Genomic DNA, 16264 nt, shown 5'->3' with positions numbered 1-16264 from the left:
TCTTGCCTTTGGGCTTCCCTGGTGGCGCAGTGGTTGAGAGTCCGCCTGCTGATGCAGGGGACACGGGTTCATGTCCCGGTCCGGGAGGATCCCACATGCCGTGGAGCGGCTGGGCCTGTGAGCCATGGCTGCTGAGCCTGTGCTCCGCAACGGGAGAGGCCACAACAGTGAGAGGCCCGCGTAACGCAAAACAAACAAACAAAACTCTTGCCTTTGGTTCAAACTGGGGATAGAGGATAACTTCTGGAAAAGGTTTATAGTTTAAAATATTTAGTGTCAGGAAGCTGTACTTATTTTTTTAAACTCAGCAGCCGGAGAGCTTAAATGATCAATCTGTGGGAGGTTTCTGGAGACTAGCTGGGGAGTCTGTCCTGGTCTGCCCTGTGCCATCAAGACGTGGCGCTTCCTACCGGTCCCGCAGTGCAGGATCTTAGTCAGACTAGAAAACAACTGTACCTTGACTTGATAGTTTTTCTCTGCGTTTCTAGGCTTATGCTTCACTGAAGTCCTTAGCTACAGTTTACCCTATGGGCGGACATAAAAGAGGACACAAAACAAATTTATACTTAAATACCATGATTTAATTTACTGGTGCTTTATCCTGAATTCTCTTAAGTTAAAACAAAACAAAACAAAAACAACCAAAAGTTATAATTAACTGTTAACGTTAATGAAAATAAACCTTCCAGAAAGCATGAATCCAAAAGGAAATGTCCAACAGGTGACACAAGCCAGATATTCTACGGCCTTTCCTGTTTCGGTCTCAAACATTCTACACATCAATGGAAAAAAAAAAATTCTCTAGAGTTTCTCAGTTTTATTCTTCTAGACCACAATTTTATGGTCTGTTACTGAGCATGGTCTTCTAACAGGTACACAATTAACTCATAGGTAGACAACACAATGGCAGTATTTGGTATCTGCCGGATGAGCTGGGCAAAGAGTCCTCTATAAAAGGCCAGGTAGCCTTCTTCCCGGAAGACCAGCCGAGCAGTCTGGACAAAAGACTTGTACTTGGTGCCCTCCTCCCGGAGCCGTGTCCTTATGACTTCTGCAGAGAGAAACACACATTTCAGGCTACAGATGAACTGTACTTCCAAGCAACATGTGCAGAGAACGCGAAGCACACAGCTTTACAAACGTTCACGTACAGCTATGGCTCTTCGCCACCTCAGCTCTATTTGGTTGGGGTAGTCACAGAGAGACAATGAAAAGTTCTTCTCAGAACATTTTCTAACTCTGGGAATTGGTCAATTAGGGAATTGGTCAATTGTCCCAAGACTGATGTATACATACAAAAGCACCAAATAACTTCTAGGGGTTTAAAAAATAAGCTTAGTTTGAATGGGACTCAATTTTAAGATAGTTTACAGTTTTCTACTCTCAGTGAAGTAAACACTGTCATTTCCCTGGAGGTGTATTTGTATCACGTATGGTGACATCTCCAACAAAACTTTCTTTCCATGTACTCCCCAACTTTCTCCTCCTGCCAGGATCCTTCTCCACTCCGTCCAGCCTCCTCCTTTTTCATACCCTTGCCCACCTGGCCCTGCCTCACCCTGGCACCCACAGCATGACACCTGTGACTGCCTGTCAAGCGGACTTCAGGGCACGTGACCCGGGAAGCACCAACCCCCTCTCTGCAAGCCCGTGGGGCTGCTCGGTGCCCCAGCACATGACGGGGACTCAATGACCTGTGAGAAGTTGACCATGTGCATTTGTCACAGCTGACAGTGCAGCGGGTGTTTGAAAACAAAACCTGTTTTTCATGGCACAATAAAATAAGCTGTTTTTTTTTTCTTTTAAAAGTCGTTCAGTAGAACATTAGGTCTATTATTAATTCCTTAAAAAGTAAACTTACCCAAAGTAGTTTTCCTCAGCACTCCATTCAAAATGGAAGCTGAAATTTTTTTTAAAGCTTGGCTCCTACATCATTTTTTTAAATTGAGGAATTTTAAATAAAATCCAGATTTTTGGCTTCTTTGGAAACATCAGAAGTTCCACAACCCAGGGCCCACATTCCACACAGCCGAGTTTTGGCCACAGTCTGCCGCAGCCAAGTAAAGCGGAGCTCCCACTGCCCGCGTGAGCTGCATACGTGCGCTGAAGCCAGCCGAGCTGGGCTCAGCTACCCTGTCACCTGCAGGTGCTTGCACGTCCACCTGAGCTACGGAGGTCTGGATACACTGACACAAACTGATGGCTATTTTCCTGCTCCGGAAGGAAAAGCAAAACCTACCATGGGGGTAAGCGACACAGGAAGCACAGCCCTTGGAGAGAGCAGCAGCTGCCATAAGTCCAAAAAAGTTTGTGGAGTTTTTCTCAGTCCCATTTGCAGAAGAGGCTAAGGGAGCTTCTTTCAGATACTTCTTCAAATTTTCATAAATAGCAAAACAGATGATGGTTTCTGAAATTCCAGCGTACGAGGCAGTTAGTCCCCTGTAGAAACCACGAATGCCTTCCGTCTGGTAAACATAGCGAGCACACTGGAGCGTGTTCATCTGCTTGGAGCCTCTCACTCTGCACAAAGGAGACCAACGAGATGCCGTTACGACACCACGCTCAGGAGCCCGCCTGCTCAGGAGCCCGCCTGCTGCACCGAGTCACAAAGATTAGCTAAAGAGAAATTGCATGGTGGGTGCCACAGTCTTCCCTGGTCTGTGGTTGGCTGAGCCCAGCCTGCTGTGAGGCCAGGCCCATCAGCCGGGACACCCAACAGGCCCACAGGATGGGACATGCACCTGTACTGGGTCACAGACTCGTGCTCAGGGTCTTCGATCTACTTTTGGAAAGAGCTATATGGAAGGTGTTCATCACAGAGGAAAATACGACTGCAACAGAATCAAAACAATCCCAACGTCTACACATGGGGATAGATACGTAAACCGTGGTACATATACTAGATTAAAACGGTTGTGAAGGCAGTCAGATGTGGGGAAGTGCTGGACAAAATTACACGTAAAGTATAATTGCGATTACTGTACACATATGCTTTAAGAAAACACTGAAGGAAAAACTCCCCAACATTCCGACAGGGTGGTGAGTGTGAGTATTCTTTCTTATCGTTCTCGTCTCCAAAGGGTGTATTTTGATTCCATTATTTCTACATTTGTAAAATTATAAACAGAATATACTCTACAATAACTAAAAAGCCTCCGGCCTGGATGCTCCTACCCCATGACAGGAAGTTTTCATAAACCGCCGGGATACAAACAGAATCCCAGGACTGGACAGTGTTCACACTGGGCGCACGTGGGAGGCCCCCTGTGGGGCAGCAGACCAGTGTCCTGGGCCCCCCAGCCCCACCCCCTACCTGGTGTGACCTTTGTGACACAAACGCCAAGCACCTCGCTCCCCTGCTTAACACCCTCTTGGGCAGGGCTCCTCGACCTTGGCACTATAGGTATTTGGGGCCAGGTAATTCTCCGCTGGGGGCGGGCCTATGCCTCGTAGAATATCTAGCAGCAGCCCTGGCCTCCACCCACTAGATGCCACCTAAGTCGCGAGAGAGAAAGACATCTCCAGACATTGCCAAATATCCTCTAACGGAGGACAGAAAGGCCCCCTGAACCACTGCTGCCTCAAAATAAAGCCGAGTCCAAACGCCCATTCCTCCCCAGGGCTTTTAAGGATGTGGCCCTCTCTTTTGGCTTCTCCCGTCTTATCTCCCTGCACCTCCCTCCTTCTCCAGCATATCTGCATGCAGGACACACCCCTTCTTTCTGCTGCTCGGAATGAACAATGCTTTCTTGCCTTCAGATTTTCTGCACAGCAGATTCCCTGCCTGAGACACCTTCACACCCGCCGCTGCCCACCGGTTATCCTGTAGATGGGAGGGTGGATGCCACAAGAGCCCCTCCCTGGCTGCACGTCCTGCCCAGACTGCATTAAGGACCCTCCAGGGTCCTGGAGCACCTCAGGTCTCTTATCGCACCAGCCTAGAATTCTCTTTTATTTTCTGTGAAGCTGTGAGCTTCTGGAAGGCAAGGCCCATGTCTTATTCCCTGCTGTTTCTGCTGTGACTAGTTGCACAGGAAGCATGCAACAAATACTCATTGTTGAGGGCTATGTTAACAGAGCCCACACAAACACGGTTTTCAAATGTCCTAAGCACGGGTCATTTCCAGCCAGATTTAAAAGAATGCGTATAAAGGAAGGCTCTCAGCTGACTCATGCATTTATCCGCTGCTAAACAGAAGTGACATTAGGACACTGTATGCACACCTGGAACTGGGAGCGATTGCCAAAGGTTTCCAGGAGAGGACACTGGTCTGCAGCTTGCAGGACAAGGTGTTCTTGAGGGACAAGAAGGGGAAATGGGATTCCTGGTGAGGGGACGGCAGATTCAGGGAGATGGAAGCATGAGAGCACATGACATTTTTAGAAAATCGCAAAGGACCTTGAATGTTAAGCTGAGGAGTGAGGATTTGACCCTGAGAGTAACTGACATTCATTGAAGGATTCTGAGCAAGCAATCTATTCAAAATGATTAGACCTGATGCATTTTAGAAGGTTCTTTCAGACAGAATGGATTAGGGGAAACACAGAATCAAAGACCAATTCAGAGGCTATGGGGGTCATTGAAGAGAAAAAACAAGCTAAGGCAGACCCCAGCTCCACTTCCAGGGGGCGCACTTGCTCGCTCTCTCCCCTGCTTTCTTTATTGGGTAGCTTAAGGTTAGACTGGACTAGCTGGAAGTTTCCAGCGCCCCACACAACGTTTCTAGGCAACCTAGTAACAGAAGGGCTCTTAGAATCCTATCACAAAGCATCATTTACCATCTTCACTAACTTGAAATTACAGTAGTTATGGGGCTGCTCTTTGATCTTGTTATTTAATGTGTTAAAGAATTATATTACTATATTGCAATTAAAAAAAACCCACTGATAATTGTATTTCAATAATTGGTTTTCACTTTTAAAAATATTGTTCTAAAAAGCACCTGCAGCCTTCACCAGAGACTGCCAAGAGAACCCACAGCATGAAAAATCCCAAGAATCCCTGGCTAGTTTCAGCGCAGGAATCTCGGATATCTGAGGGCCTTGGAGATTAGAATGCCCCTTCTGAGACCAGGGGTGTTTGCTGTTCTGCCCTTCCTGGCATCTTCCCACTCGAAAGAGAGGCCACCTGGAGGAGAGGCCGCAGCACTCCAACTTGGGGGCGGTGGGGTCATCCAGGAGCAGAGACCCACCGACTACCCTGTAGATCAGGGGCCACAACTGAGCGAACTTCGACACCCCCTTGTGTGTTATTTCTGTTGGCCTTTGTCTCCCCACAAGGCTTGGCAGTATCAACCTCAAGACAAAAGGAGTTTCTACATATGCTTATATTCAGACAAAACAAGGATGGGGATGGCTAAGGACGATCTCACTCCACAGCTGGAACTGGTGGAAGAAAAAAAGCCCTAAGAATTCTTATATTAAGGAAGGAACAATTAACAACTTACTTCCGTTCTAGCTGCATCCGGGTTTTAACCATCCATATAGGATTCATTAAGGAATTTGTGACAAAAGCTGGAAGAAAAAAAGAATAGAAAATGTTATCAGTGAACAGAGTCAATGCTTATTAAAGCTGTCTATTCCATGTGATAAACTTTGAAATCAGGCTTTCAATGGCTTAATAATAAAAACGGATGGTAGGAAGCAGTTATATTTCCATACTACAGATGGAAGCTATAGTCCCCTAAAATGTAACATCTACTGGTATGTAGGACCTAACATGTATCTCTCTATTTTCTAGAGCCCTGTCTAGTCCATTCAGCCGCTAGGTGGTGCTGTTGATATTCCTGTTAATGTGGTTCCATCGGTAAATATATACGAAACTATTCTAAAACTCAATTGAAAGGTTCAGGTTCAGAAATAATTTGTTTTAAAAAGTTGCTGATCTTATCCAAAAGGGTACCTGATATATAACTTAAAATAGAAGAAACTAAATCTCCATTTACCTGAATCCAAACTTCAACATTTTAATACCTGACCATTTTAGGAAATCAAAGTTTTAAGACTGATCTGCCTATAGTAACCATTTTTAAAGTCAGCCTTCTCCATCTTAATATTGTTAATCATTCCAGACCAACCAAAAAAGCAGTATTGACCTGACACGCAGTGAGTCCTCTGGAATACCTCATCCCCTCCACAGCCTAAGTAGATTGATTAGATAATAGGACCCTAGATAGTGGTTTAAAAATCTCCCTCCACAGATGAACAACAAGGACCTACTGTACAGCACAGGGAACTATATTCAATATCTTATAATAAACCATAATGGAAAAGAAACTGAAAAAGAATATATATGTGTGTGTGTATATACATAAGAAACTAATCACTCTGCTGTACACCTGAAACTAACAAAACTTTGTAAATCAACTATACTAGAATTATAAAAAAACCCAAAAAACTGAATGTTACCAGGAAGGAGGAAAAAAAACAAAACAAAAAACAACAGCAACATTAGCTCCTTAAAACAGCAAATTAAAGACTTCATTAAAAAAAAAAATCTCCCTCCAGGTCTGTTTTATTTACCAAGGTTCCTCTATGTTAATTTTGCAAAAGTTACAAAACTGGGGCACAGCCTTTCGCGTATGGCTAACTCCCTATCGGCCTTGGCAGTGAAGCCTGGCCTCCTCTGAACCCCACGCACTCCTCTCAGGCTCCGTATTCTGTAAAACACCTTTCTTGTTGTGAAGCAGCTCTGCTAATGTCATTTCCCATTTGGGGTCCAGAAATTATTATCCGTAACTACTCAGATGGATTACTAGTACTTTTATTTGGAGTAACAGGGACAAGACTGATATGTACAACTTGGAGGGTAGAAAGTTTTCATAAAATGCCAATTTAATTCTCTAAAACACCCTTCTATTTAAATAGAGATAAAATTTACATCGAAAAAGACACAGTCTTCTCTCAGCAATCTACATGTCCATGTTTTTGCCAAGTATTTCCTGGGGAAAAAATCCTTTTGTGAATTTTCCATGGTAGGTGGAATGATTCCCTCAAAAAAGAACAGAAGCTACCTAATCTATCACTGATCCTACTGCAAGAATCCCGCTACAAGCCCTGAGCCCTCATCATAGAATCCAACTCTTAAGGACAGAAGTGCCAACTGTACTCAGGGTAGGCTAGACACCGTCGGGAGCCACAGAAAAAGCAGCTCGAACTTTAGAAAATAATGTAATAAAAAGGCATGAAAACACATTAATATTCCTTTAAAAGATACATCACACTAACCAGTAGCATGCATGAGAACATGTCAATTTTGAGGGAGAATAAAAAGCTTCAGGGTAAAAGGAAACGGAAGCAAGTTACAAACCGCTCTCAAACAGTCATGTTTTATCACTTCTAACATAAAGCTTTAGGAAAATGATTTTAGATGCAAAAGAAGCAGAGACCTAATTTCTAATTCCTGGAGAAAGCTGTTTGGTACAACACATGCTTTAGAAAAGTGAGCAACTCATCTCCACTCACTACGGTAACATACCTGCAGAGCCAGCTGAGAAAATGTGCACAGTATTGCTATTAGGCACGAAAATGCCATTGAACTGCTCTTTGGCTTTGGAGTAGCATGCAAAGTACACAGCCCTGTTAGAACAAAGAGAGAATGCTATCAAGACATTGGTTCGACGCTATATAATATGTATGTCCTTCCACAACCCCTGAAAAATTTAGCAATATGGGAAAGAAGTTAACATGTAACCGAAAGCTTGACCTTATCTGTGCTAAAAACCAAAACCTGTTGCAGGCATCTTCAGGAAGCTCCTGATTGGCCCTCCAGAAAGTACTCAGTGATGACGGGAGTGCCCAAAACAACCGAGGAAAATGAGGTTTTGGTAATATACATACAAAGTCCGTTTACAGTCTCCATCCTGGATGAATGCCAATCCTTTTAAGCACCAACATATACCACAACTGTTAAAATTTATAATACATTTCTAAAACATACCACACTTGTCCTGCCTTACACCAAAATGAGTATGTCAGATGTACTGTGAACTTTATTCCTGATGACTCAGGATCACATAGGAACATGTACGGTGGCACACGTGTTTTCATCAAGTGCACCCTCCACTGACGTGCTCCCAGCCCCAAAAAGGGACCGCTGGGGGTGGCGGGTGCCCCACCTTGGCTCTCCGGTCTTCTCTGCCTCTGTCTGCTTCCCCGCTTCTGTCTCCTCTCCTGTTGGGGCTGGAGGGCAGAGCCTGGCTGTGATTTTCCCTGCTTCTTCACCAGCAATGTCAGGGAAAATGCTTTTTTTCAGCTGGCCCATGGATCAATTACAGAATGTATTTTTCAACTTAGGATCCTGACTACATATCATGAATGTGTTATAAAACAGTCTTTCGTTTTTTTCTAGGTCCCAACTGTTCTAAATGGGTGTGGTGGCCAGGACTCTATATCAGATTGACAGGTGTTACCAAATTAGCACTGTCCACAAGTAGATCTGACTCCATTAAAAAAATTTACTACATATATGCAGTATGTTTGCCTTCTCTTAACAATGCATACCTCATATAACCTCACAAACTAGTATTTTCTATATTTTCAATAGATTATACACATAAGCTACAGAATTCCAAAGGAACAAAAGGATTTAATAAGAATCTGCATTTTTTATTGGCGTATAACTGCTTTACAATGTTGTGTTAGTTTCTGCTGTACAATGAAGGGAATCAGCTCTATGTAGACCTAGATCCCCTCCCTCTTGCACCTCTGCACTTTTACAACATCCTCAGGAGATCTGCGTATAAACTGGAGCACTGATATGCAAGTATTCTAGAAGCTTTTAGTCTTAACTTTGTATAAAACAAAATTCTCATTTTTGTTATAAAGATGAATTTTGCTTAAAGGCTATTCAAGTACTATGTGGATTCACATAAGTGACCCTTGTCACTGTGCTCCCCCTCCCAGGAGGTAATTTCTAGAAGCAGTTTCTTACCTACTTTTCACAGATAAGCTGCTATGCGCACACACACACACACACACACGCAGAGACATTCACTTTCATATCCACACACGCCTATCCTCTGTATCAGCACTGTCGAAAAGAACTTTCTGCGGAGATGGAAATGTTCTATACCTATGTTCTCCAATGCAGGAGCCACTAGCTACATATGAATGCTAAGTAACTTGAAATGTGGCTGGTGAGACCAAGGAACTGAATTTTTAATTTTAATTGATTTAAGTAGCCCCACATGACCAGGGGCTACTGCATTGGGACAATGCAGCTTGATATATTCAAGTAAGCTTTAAAGAGAATTAAACCTTGTAACACAAATAAGAATGTTTTAAATAAAGTAAGCTTGGAAGCCGTTAAAATTGCTTTAGATCAGTGCTTCCAAGTGCATATGAATCACCCGTGGGTTTTGGCGGAATGCAAATTCTGATGCAGGTCTGGGGTGTGGTCTGAGATCGAGTAGTTTTAACAAGCTCCTAGGTGATGCCAACGCTGCTGACCACACGCCATCCTTAGAGTAGCAAACACTCAGAGAAGACACCACGCGACGGGAGCAGAATAATTCTCCACTTAAGAATAAAATAACCAAGAATCTCTTTCTCACGCACACACTGAAAGACATGCCAACAGTTATCACTACTTCTATATGTCAGATGCACTTTGGCAAATCCCCCACAGAAAAAGAAACTAGACATCTAGCGGTATTGCCCCTCCAGTAAGAAAGGACTCAGGGTATTAGATACTGTATGCAGTGAGCTAGCTGAAAGATTAATGCTTACCTTGATGGTGCAACTCCAACCAAATTTGGACCCAAGCCTCTAAAAAGTGACTTTGGTCCTTCCTTCTCCAAGATCGACCTGAATAACGAGAAAAGATGTATCTTTAAAAACCTTAGGCAAGGCCTGTGCAAAATGATAAGGGTTCAGCCTTCACATTAGCTCCCTGAATAAAGAACAGAATGTTTACAAAACCCCAGGGTCTTATCTGATTATATTACAATACAAAATCAGAAGACTGATGAATACTGCTTTCATTACTACAGTGAAAAAACATGCTTCAAAATCTCCCTTGTTCAGGCAGGAGCAAGGTGTTCAGGGTTTGCACTACCCACCAACATCCCAGGAAGGCAGAGAGCAGCAAAGGGTCTGATACAGGAAATGATGTCCTTGTTATGACAAGATTCACTGAGAAACAGGTTGAGAAATTTCTTCGGATGGTATTTCTTTTGGATTTATTCCTTATTTCTAACCTATCTTCTAGATCTTTACCCATTACAGGAGAGCCCTAAACAGGGAAATGAGGAACAGAAGAATCCAGTAACTTTCATGGGACGATGACTGCTCTTTAAAGCTAACGCTTAGTATCTCAGGTTCAAAGAGAATACTGTGCCTGCTTTTTCTTTAAAAACTTTTTTACTGTGGTACATAAATTTTTTACCATTTTCCATTTTTAAGTGTATAGTTCAGTGGCAATAAGTACATTCACACTGTTGCACAACCATCACCAGCATCCATCTCCAGAACTTTTTCATCTTCTCAAACAGATTCCAGAGATGGCCTCATCCACCAGAGGGCAGACAGCAGAAGCAAGAACTACAATTCTGCAGCCTGTGGAACAAAAACCACATTCAGAGAAAGACAGACAAGATGAAAAGGCAGAGGGCTATGTACCAGATGAAGGAACAAGATAAAACCCCAGATAAACAACTAAACGAAGTGGAGATAGGCAACCTTCCAGAAAAAGAATTCAGAATAATGATAGTGAAGATGACCCAGGACCTCGGAAAAAGAATGGAGGCAAAGATCGAGAAGATGCAAGAAATGTTTAACAGAGACCTAAAAGAATTAAAGAACAAACAAACAGAGATGAACAATACAATAACTGAAATGAAAAATACACCAGAAGGAATCAATAGCAGAATAACTGAGGCAGAAGAACGGATAAGTGACCTGGAAGACAGAATGGTGGAACTAACTGCTGCAGAACAGAATAAAGAAAAAAGAATGAAAAGAAATAAAGACAGCCTAAGAGACCTCTGGGACAACATTAAACACACCAACATTCACATTATAGGGGTCCCAGAAGGAGAAGAGAGAAAGGACCGGAGAAAATATTTGAAGAGGTTATAGAGGAAAACTTCCCTAACATGGGCAAGGAAATAGCCACCCAAGTCCAGGAAGCGCAGAGAGTCCTATACAGGAGAAACCCAAGGAGAAACACGCTGAGACACATAGTAATCAAACTGGCAAAAATTAAAGAAAAATTATTGAAAGCAGCAAGGGAAAAACGCCAAATAACATACAAGGGAACTCCCGTAAGGTTAACAGCTGATTTCTCAGCAGAAACTCTACAAGCCAGATGGGAGTGGCATGACATATTTACAGTGATGAAAGGGAAGAACCTACCTACAACCAAGATTACTCTACCTGGCAAGGATCTCATTCAGATTTGATGGAGAAATCAAAAGCTTTACAGACAAGTAAAAGCTAAAAGAATTCAGCACCACCAAACCAGCTCTACAACAAATACTAAAGGAACTTCTCTAAGTGGGAAACACAAGAGAAGAAAAGGACCTACAAAAACAAACCCAAAACAGTTAAGAAAATGGTAATAGGAACATACATATCGATAATTACCTTAAACGTGAATGGATTAAATGCTCCAACCAAAAGACACAGGCTTGCTGAACGGATACAAAAACAAGACCCATATATATACTGTCTACAAGAGACCCACTTCAGACCTAGGGACACATACAGACTGAAGGTGAGGGGATGGAAAAAGATATTCCAAGCAAATGGAAATCAAAAGAAAGCTGGAGTAGCAATACTCATATCAGATAAAATAGTCTTTAAAATAAAGAATGTTACGAGAGACAAGGATCCCTACATAATGATTAAGGGGTCAATCCAAGAAGAAGATATAACAATTATAAATATATATGCACCCAACATAGGAGCACCTCAATACATAAGGCAACTGTTAACAGCTATAAAAGAGGAAATCAACAGTAACACAATAATAGTGGGGGACTTTAACACCTCACTTACATCAACGGTCAGATCAGCCAAACAGAAAATAAATAAGGAAACACAAGCTTTCAATGACACAACAGACCAGATAGATTTAATTGATATTTATAGGACATTCCATCCCAAAACAGCAGATTACACTTTCTTCTCAAGTGCGCACAGAACATTCTCCAGGATAGATCACATCTTGGGTCACAAATCAAGCCTCAGTAAATTTAAGAAAATTGAAATCACATCAAGCATCTTTTCTGACTACAGCGCTATGAGATTAGAAATCAATTACAGGGAAAAAAATGTAAAAAACACAAACACATGGAGGCTAAACAATATGTTACTAAATAACCAAGAGATCACTGAAGAAATCAAAGAGGAAATCAAAAAATACCTAGAGACAAATGACAATGAAAACACGACAATCCAAAACCTATGGGATGCAGCAAAAGCAGTTCTAAGAGGGACGTTTATAGCAATGCAATCCTACCTCAAGAAACAACAAACATCTCAAATAAACATTCTAACCTTACACCTAAAGGAAGCAGAGAAAGAACAAACAAAACCCAAAGTTAATAAATGGAAAGAAATCATAAAGATCAGAGTAGAAATAAATGAAATAAAAACAAAGAAAACAATAGCAAAGATCAATAAAACTAAAAGCTGGTTCTGAGAAGATAAACAAAATTGATAAACCATTAGCCAGACTCATCAAGAAAAAGAGGGAGAGGACTCAAATCAATAAAATTAGAAATGAAAAAGGAGAAGTTACAACATACACCACAGAAATACAAAGCATCCTATGAGACTACTACAAGCAACTCTATGCCAATAAAATGGACAACCTGGAAGAAATGGACAAATTCTTAGAAAGGTATAACCGTTCAAGACTGAACCAGGAAGAAACAGAAAGTATGAACAGACCAATCACAAGTAATGAAATTGAAACTGTGATTAAAAATCTTCCAACAAACAAAAGTCCAGGACCAAATGGCTTCACAGGTAAATTCTATCAAACATTTAGAGAAGAGTTAACACCCATCCTTCTCAAACTCTTCCAAAAAATTGCAGAGGAAGGAACACTCCCAAACTCATTCTATGAGGCCACCATCACCCTGATACCAAAACCAGACAAAGATACTACAAAAAAAGAAAATTACAGACCAAAATCACTGATGAATATAGATGCAAAAATCCTCAACAAAATACGAGCAAACAGAATCCAACAACACATTAAAAGGATCATACACCATGATCAAGTGGGATTTATCCCAGGGATGCAAGGTTTCTTCAATATATGCAAATCAATCAATGTGAGACACCGTATTAACAAAAGAAGAAGAAAAACCATATGATCATCTCAATAGATGCAGAAAAAGCTTCTGACAAAATTCAACACCCGTTTATGATAAAAACTCTCCAGAAAGTGGGCATAGAGGGAACCTACCTCAACATAATAAAGGCCATATTTGACAAGCCCACAGCAAACATCATTCTCAATGGTGAAAAGCTGAAAGCATTTCCTCTAAGATCAGGAACAAGACAAGGATGTCCACTCTCACCACTATTATCCAACATAGTTTTGGAAGTCCTAGCCACGGCAATCAGAGAAGAAAAAGGAATACAAATTAGAAAAGAAGAAGTAAAACTGTCACTGTTTGCAGATGACATGACACTATACATAGAGAATCCTAAAGATGCCACCCGAAAACTACTAGAGCTAATCAATGAACTTGGTAAAGTTGCAGGATACAAAATTAATGCACAGAAATCTCTTGCATTCCTATACACTAATGATGAAAAATCTGAAAGAGAAATTAAGGAAACACTCCCATTTACCACTGCAACAAAAAGAATAAAATACCTAGGAATAAACCTACCTAGGGAGACAAAAGACCTGTATGCAGAAAACTATAAGACACTGATGAAAGAAATTAAAGATGATACCAACAGATGGAGAAATATACCATGTTCTTGGATTGGAAGAATCAATATTGTGAAAATGACTATACTACCCAAAGCAGTCTACAGATTCAATGCAATCCCTGTCAAATTACCAATGGCATTTTTTACAGAACTAGAACAAAAAATCTGAAAATTTGTATGGAGACATGAAAGACCCCGAATAGCCAAAGCGGTCTTGAGGGAAAAAAACGGACCTGGAGGAATCAGACTCCCTGACCTCAGACTATACTACAAAGCTACAGTAATCAAGACAATATGGTACTGGCACAAAAACAGAAATATAGATCAATGGAACAGGATAGAAAGCCCAGAGATAAACCCATGCACCTGTGGTCAACTAATCTATCAAAGAAGGCAAGGATATACAATGGAGAAAAGACAGTCTCTTCAATAAGTGGTGCTGGGAAAACTGGACAGCCACATGTAAAAGAATGAAACTAGAACACTCCCTAACACCATACACAAAAATAAACTCACAATGGATTAGAGACCTAAACGTAAGACTGGACACTATAAAACTCTTAGAAGAAAACAGGAAGAACACTCTTTGACATAAATCACAGCAAGATCTTTTTTGATCCACCTCCCAGAGTAATGGAAATAAAAACAAAAATAAACAAATGGGTCCTAATGAAATATAAGTTTTTGCATAGCAAAGGAAACTACAAACAAGATGAAAGGACAATCCTCAGAATGGCAGAAAATATTTGCAAATTACAGACAAAGGATTAATCTCCAAAATATATAAACAGCTCATGCAGCTCAATATTAAAAAAACAAACAACCCAATCAAAAAATGGGCAGAAGACCTAAATAGACATTTCTCCAAAGAAGACGTACAGATGGCCAAGAAGCACATGAAAAGCTGCTCAACATCACTAATTATTAGAGAAATGCAAATCAAAACTACAATGAGGTACCACCTCATACCAGTTAGAATGGGCATCATCAGAAAATCTACAAACAAATGCTGGAGAGGGTGTGGAGAAAAGGGAACCCTCTTTCACTGTTGGTGGGAATGTAAATTGATACAGCCACTATGGAGAACAGTATGGAGGTTCCTTAAAAAACTAAAAATAAAATTATCATATGACCCAGCAATCCCATTACTGGGCATATACCCAGAGAAAACCATAATTGAAAAAGACACATGCACCCCAATGTTCACTGCAGCACTATTTACAATAGCCAGGACATGGAAGCAACCTAAGTGTCCATCGACAGATGAATGGATAAAGATGTGGCACATACATACAATGGACTATTACTCAGCCATAAAAAGGAATGAAATTGGGTCATCTGTAGAGACATGGATGGATCTAGAGACTGTCATACAGAGTGAAGTAAGTCAGAAAGAGAAAAACCAATATCGTATATTAACGCATATATGTGGAACTTAGAAAAATGGTACAGATGAACTGGTTTGCAGGGCAGAAATTGAGACACAGATGTAGAGAACAAACGTATAGACACCAAGGGAGGAAAGTGGCGGGGGTGTGATGAATTGGGAGATTGGGATTGAGATGTACACACTAATATGTATAAAATGGATAACTAATAAGAACCTGCTGTATTAAAAAAATAAATAAAATAAAATTCAAACAGATTCCATACCCAGTAAACACTAACTCTCCATTCCCCCACCCCAGCCCTGGCAACCACCCTTCTATTTTCTGTCTCTATGAATTTGACTGCTCTAGGGATCTCATACAAGTAGAATCCTACAGTATCTGTCCTTTTCTGACTGGCTTCTTTCACTCAGCACAGTGTCATTAAGGTTCATCTATGTTATAGCATGTGTCAGAATTTCCTTCTTTTTAAGGCTAAATTATAAGTCCATTATATGGATGCCCCACATGTTGTTCACCCTTGGGCTGCTTCTGCCTTTTGGCTACTATGAACGTGAGTGTCCAAGTATCTGTTCAGGTCCTGGGGCAACTAAGCCCATGCGCCACAACTACTGAGCTGGCGTGCCTCAACTAGAGAGCCTGCATGACACAAACTACAGAGCCCACATGCTCTGGAACCTGCACGCCACAACTAGACAAGAGAAAACCCTCAAGCCACAACTAGAGAGAAGCCCGCACACTACAACAAACATCCGGCATGCCACAATTAAGACCCGACACAGCCAAAAAATAAATAAATAAATAATAAATAAATCTTAAAAAAAAAAGTAGGTTAAGTGAAAGGAGCTGGACACAAAAGGCCATATGCTGTATGATTTCATTTAGATGAAACATCCATGAGACAAATCTATACAGACAGAAGGAAGATTAGCAGTTGGTTGTCTAGGGCTGGAGTCCTAGGGATGGGGAGTGACTGC

At 41.4% G+C, this 16264-nt stretch overlaps 1 protein-coding gene across 1 annotated transcript in view; it reads right to left on the bottom strand.

The window, feature by feature from the left end:
- Window positions 1–577: 577 nt before the first annotated feature.
- Window positions 578–16264, bottom strand: part of SLC25A33 (solute carrier family 25 member 33) — a 30341-nt gene continuing 14654 nt past the window's right edge. The window contains exons 3-7 of the mRNA XM_079907553.1: window positions 9730–9807; window positions 7478–7578; window positions 5448–5514; window positions 2240–2520; window positions 578–1051 (exon numbers count right to left, since the gene is read on the bottom strand). Coding sequence (XP_079763679.1) covers window positions 849–1051; window positions 2240–2520; window positions 5448–5514; window positions 7478–7578; window positions 9730–9807 — 730 coding nt within the window. The 3' untranslated portion in view covers window positions 578–848. The remainder of the gene's footprint in view (window positions 1052–2239; window positions 2521–5447; window positions 5515–7477; window positions 7579–9729; window positions 9808–16264) is intronic.

This window comes from Stenella coeruleoalba, assembly GCF_951394435.1.
Source record: "Stenella coeruleoalba genome assembly, chromosome: 1".
NCBI lineage: Eukaryota > Metazoa > Chordata > Mammalia > Artiodactyla > Delphinidae > Stenella > Stenella coeruleoalba.
Note: the sequence above shows the minus strand (reverse complement) of the source record. Positions and strands in the feature narration are given on the sequence as shown.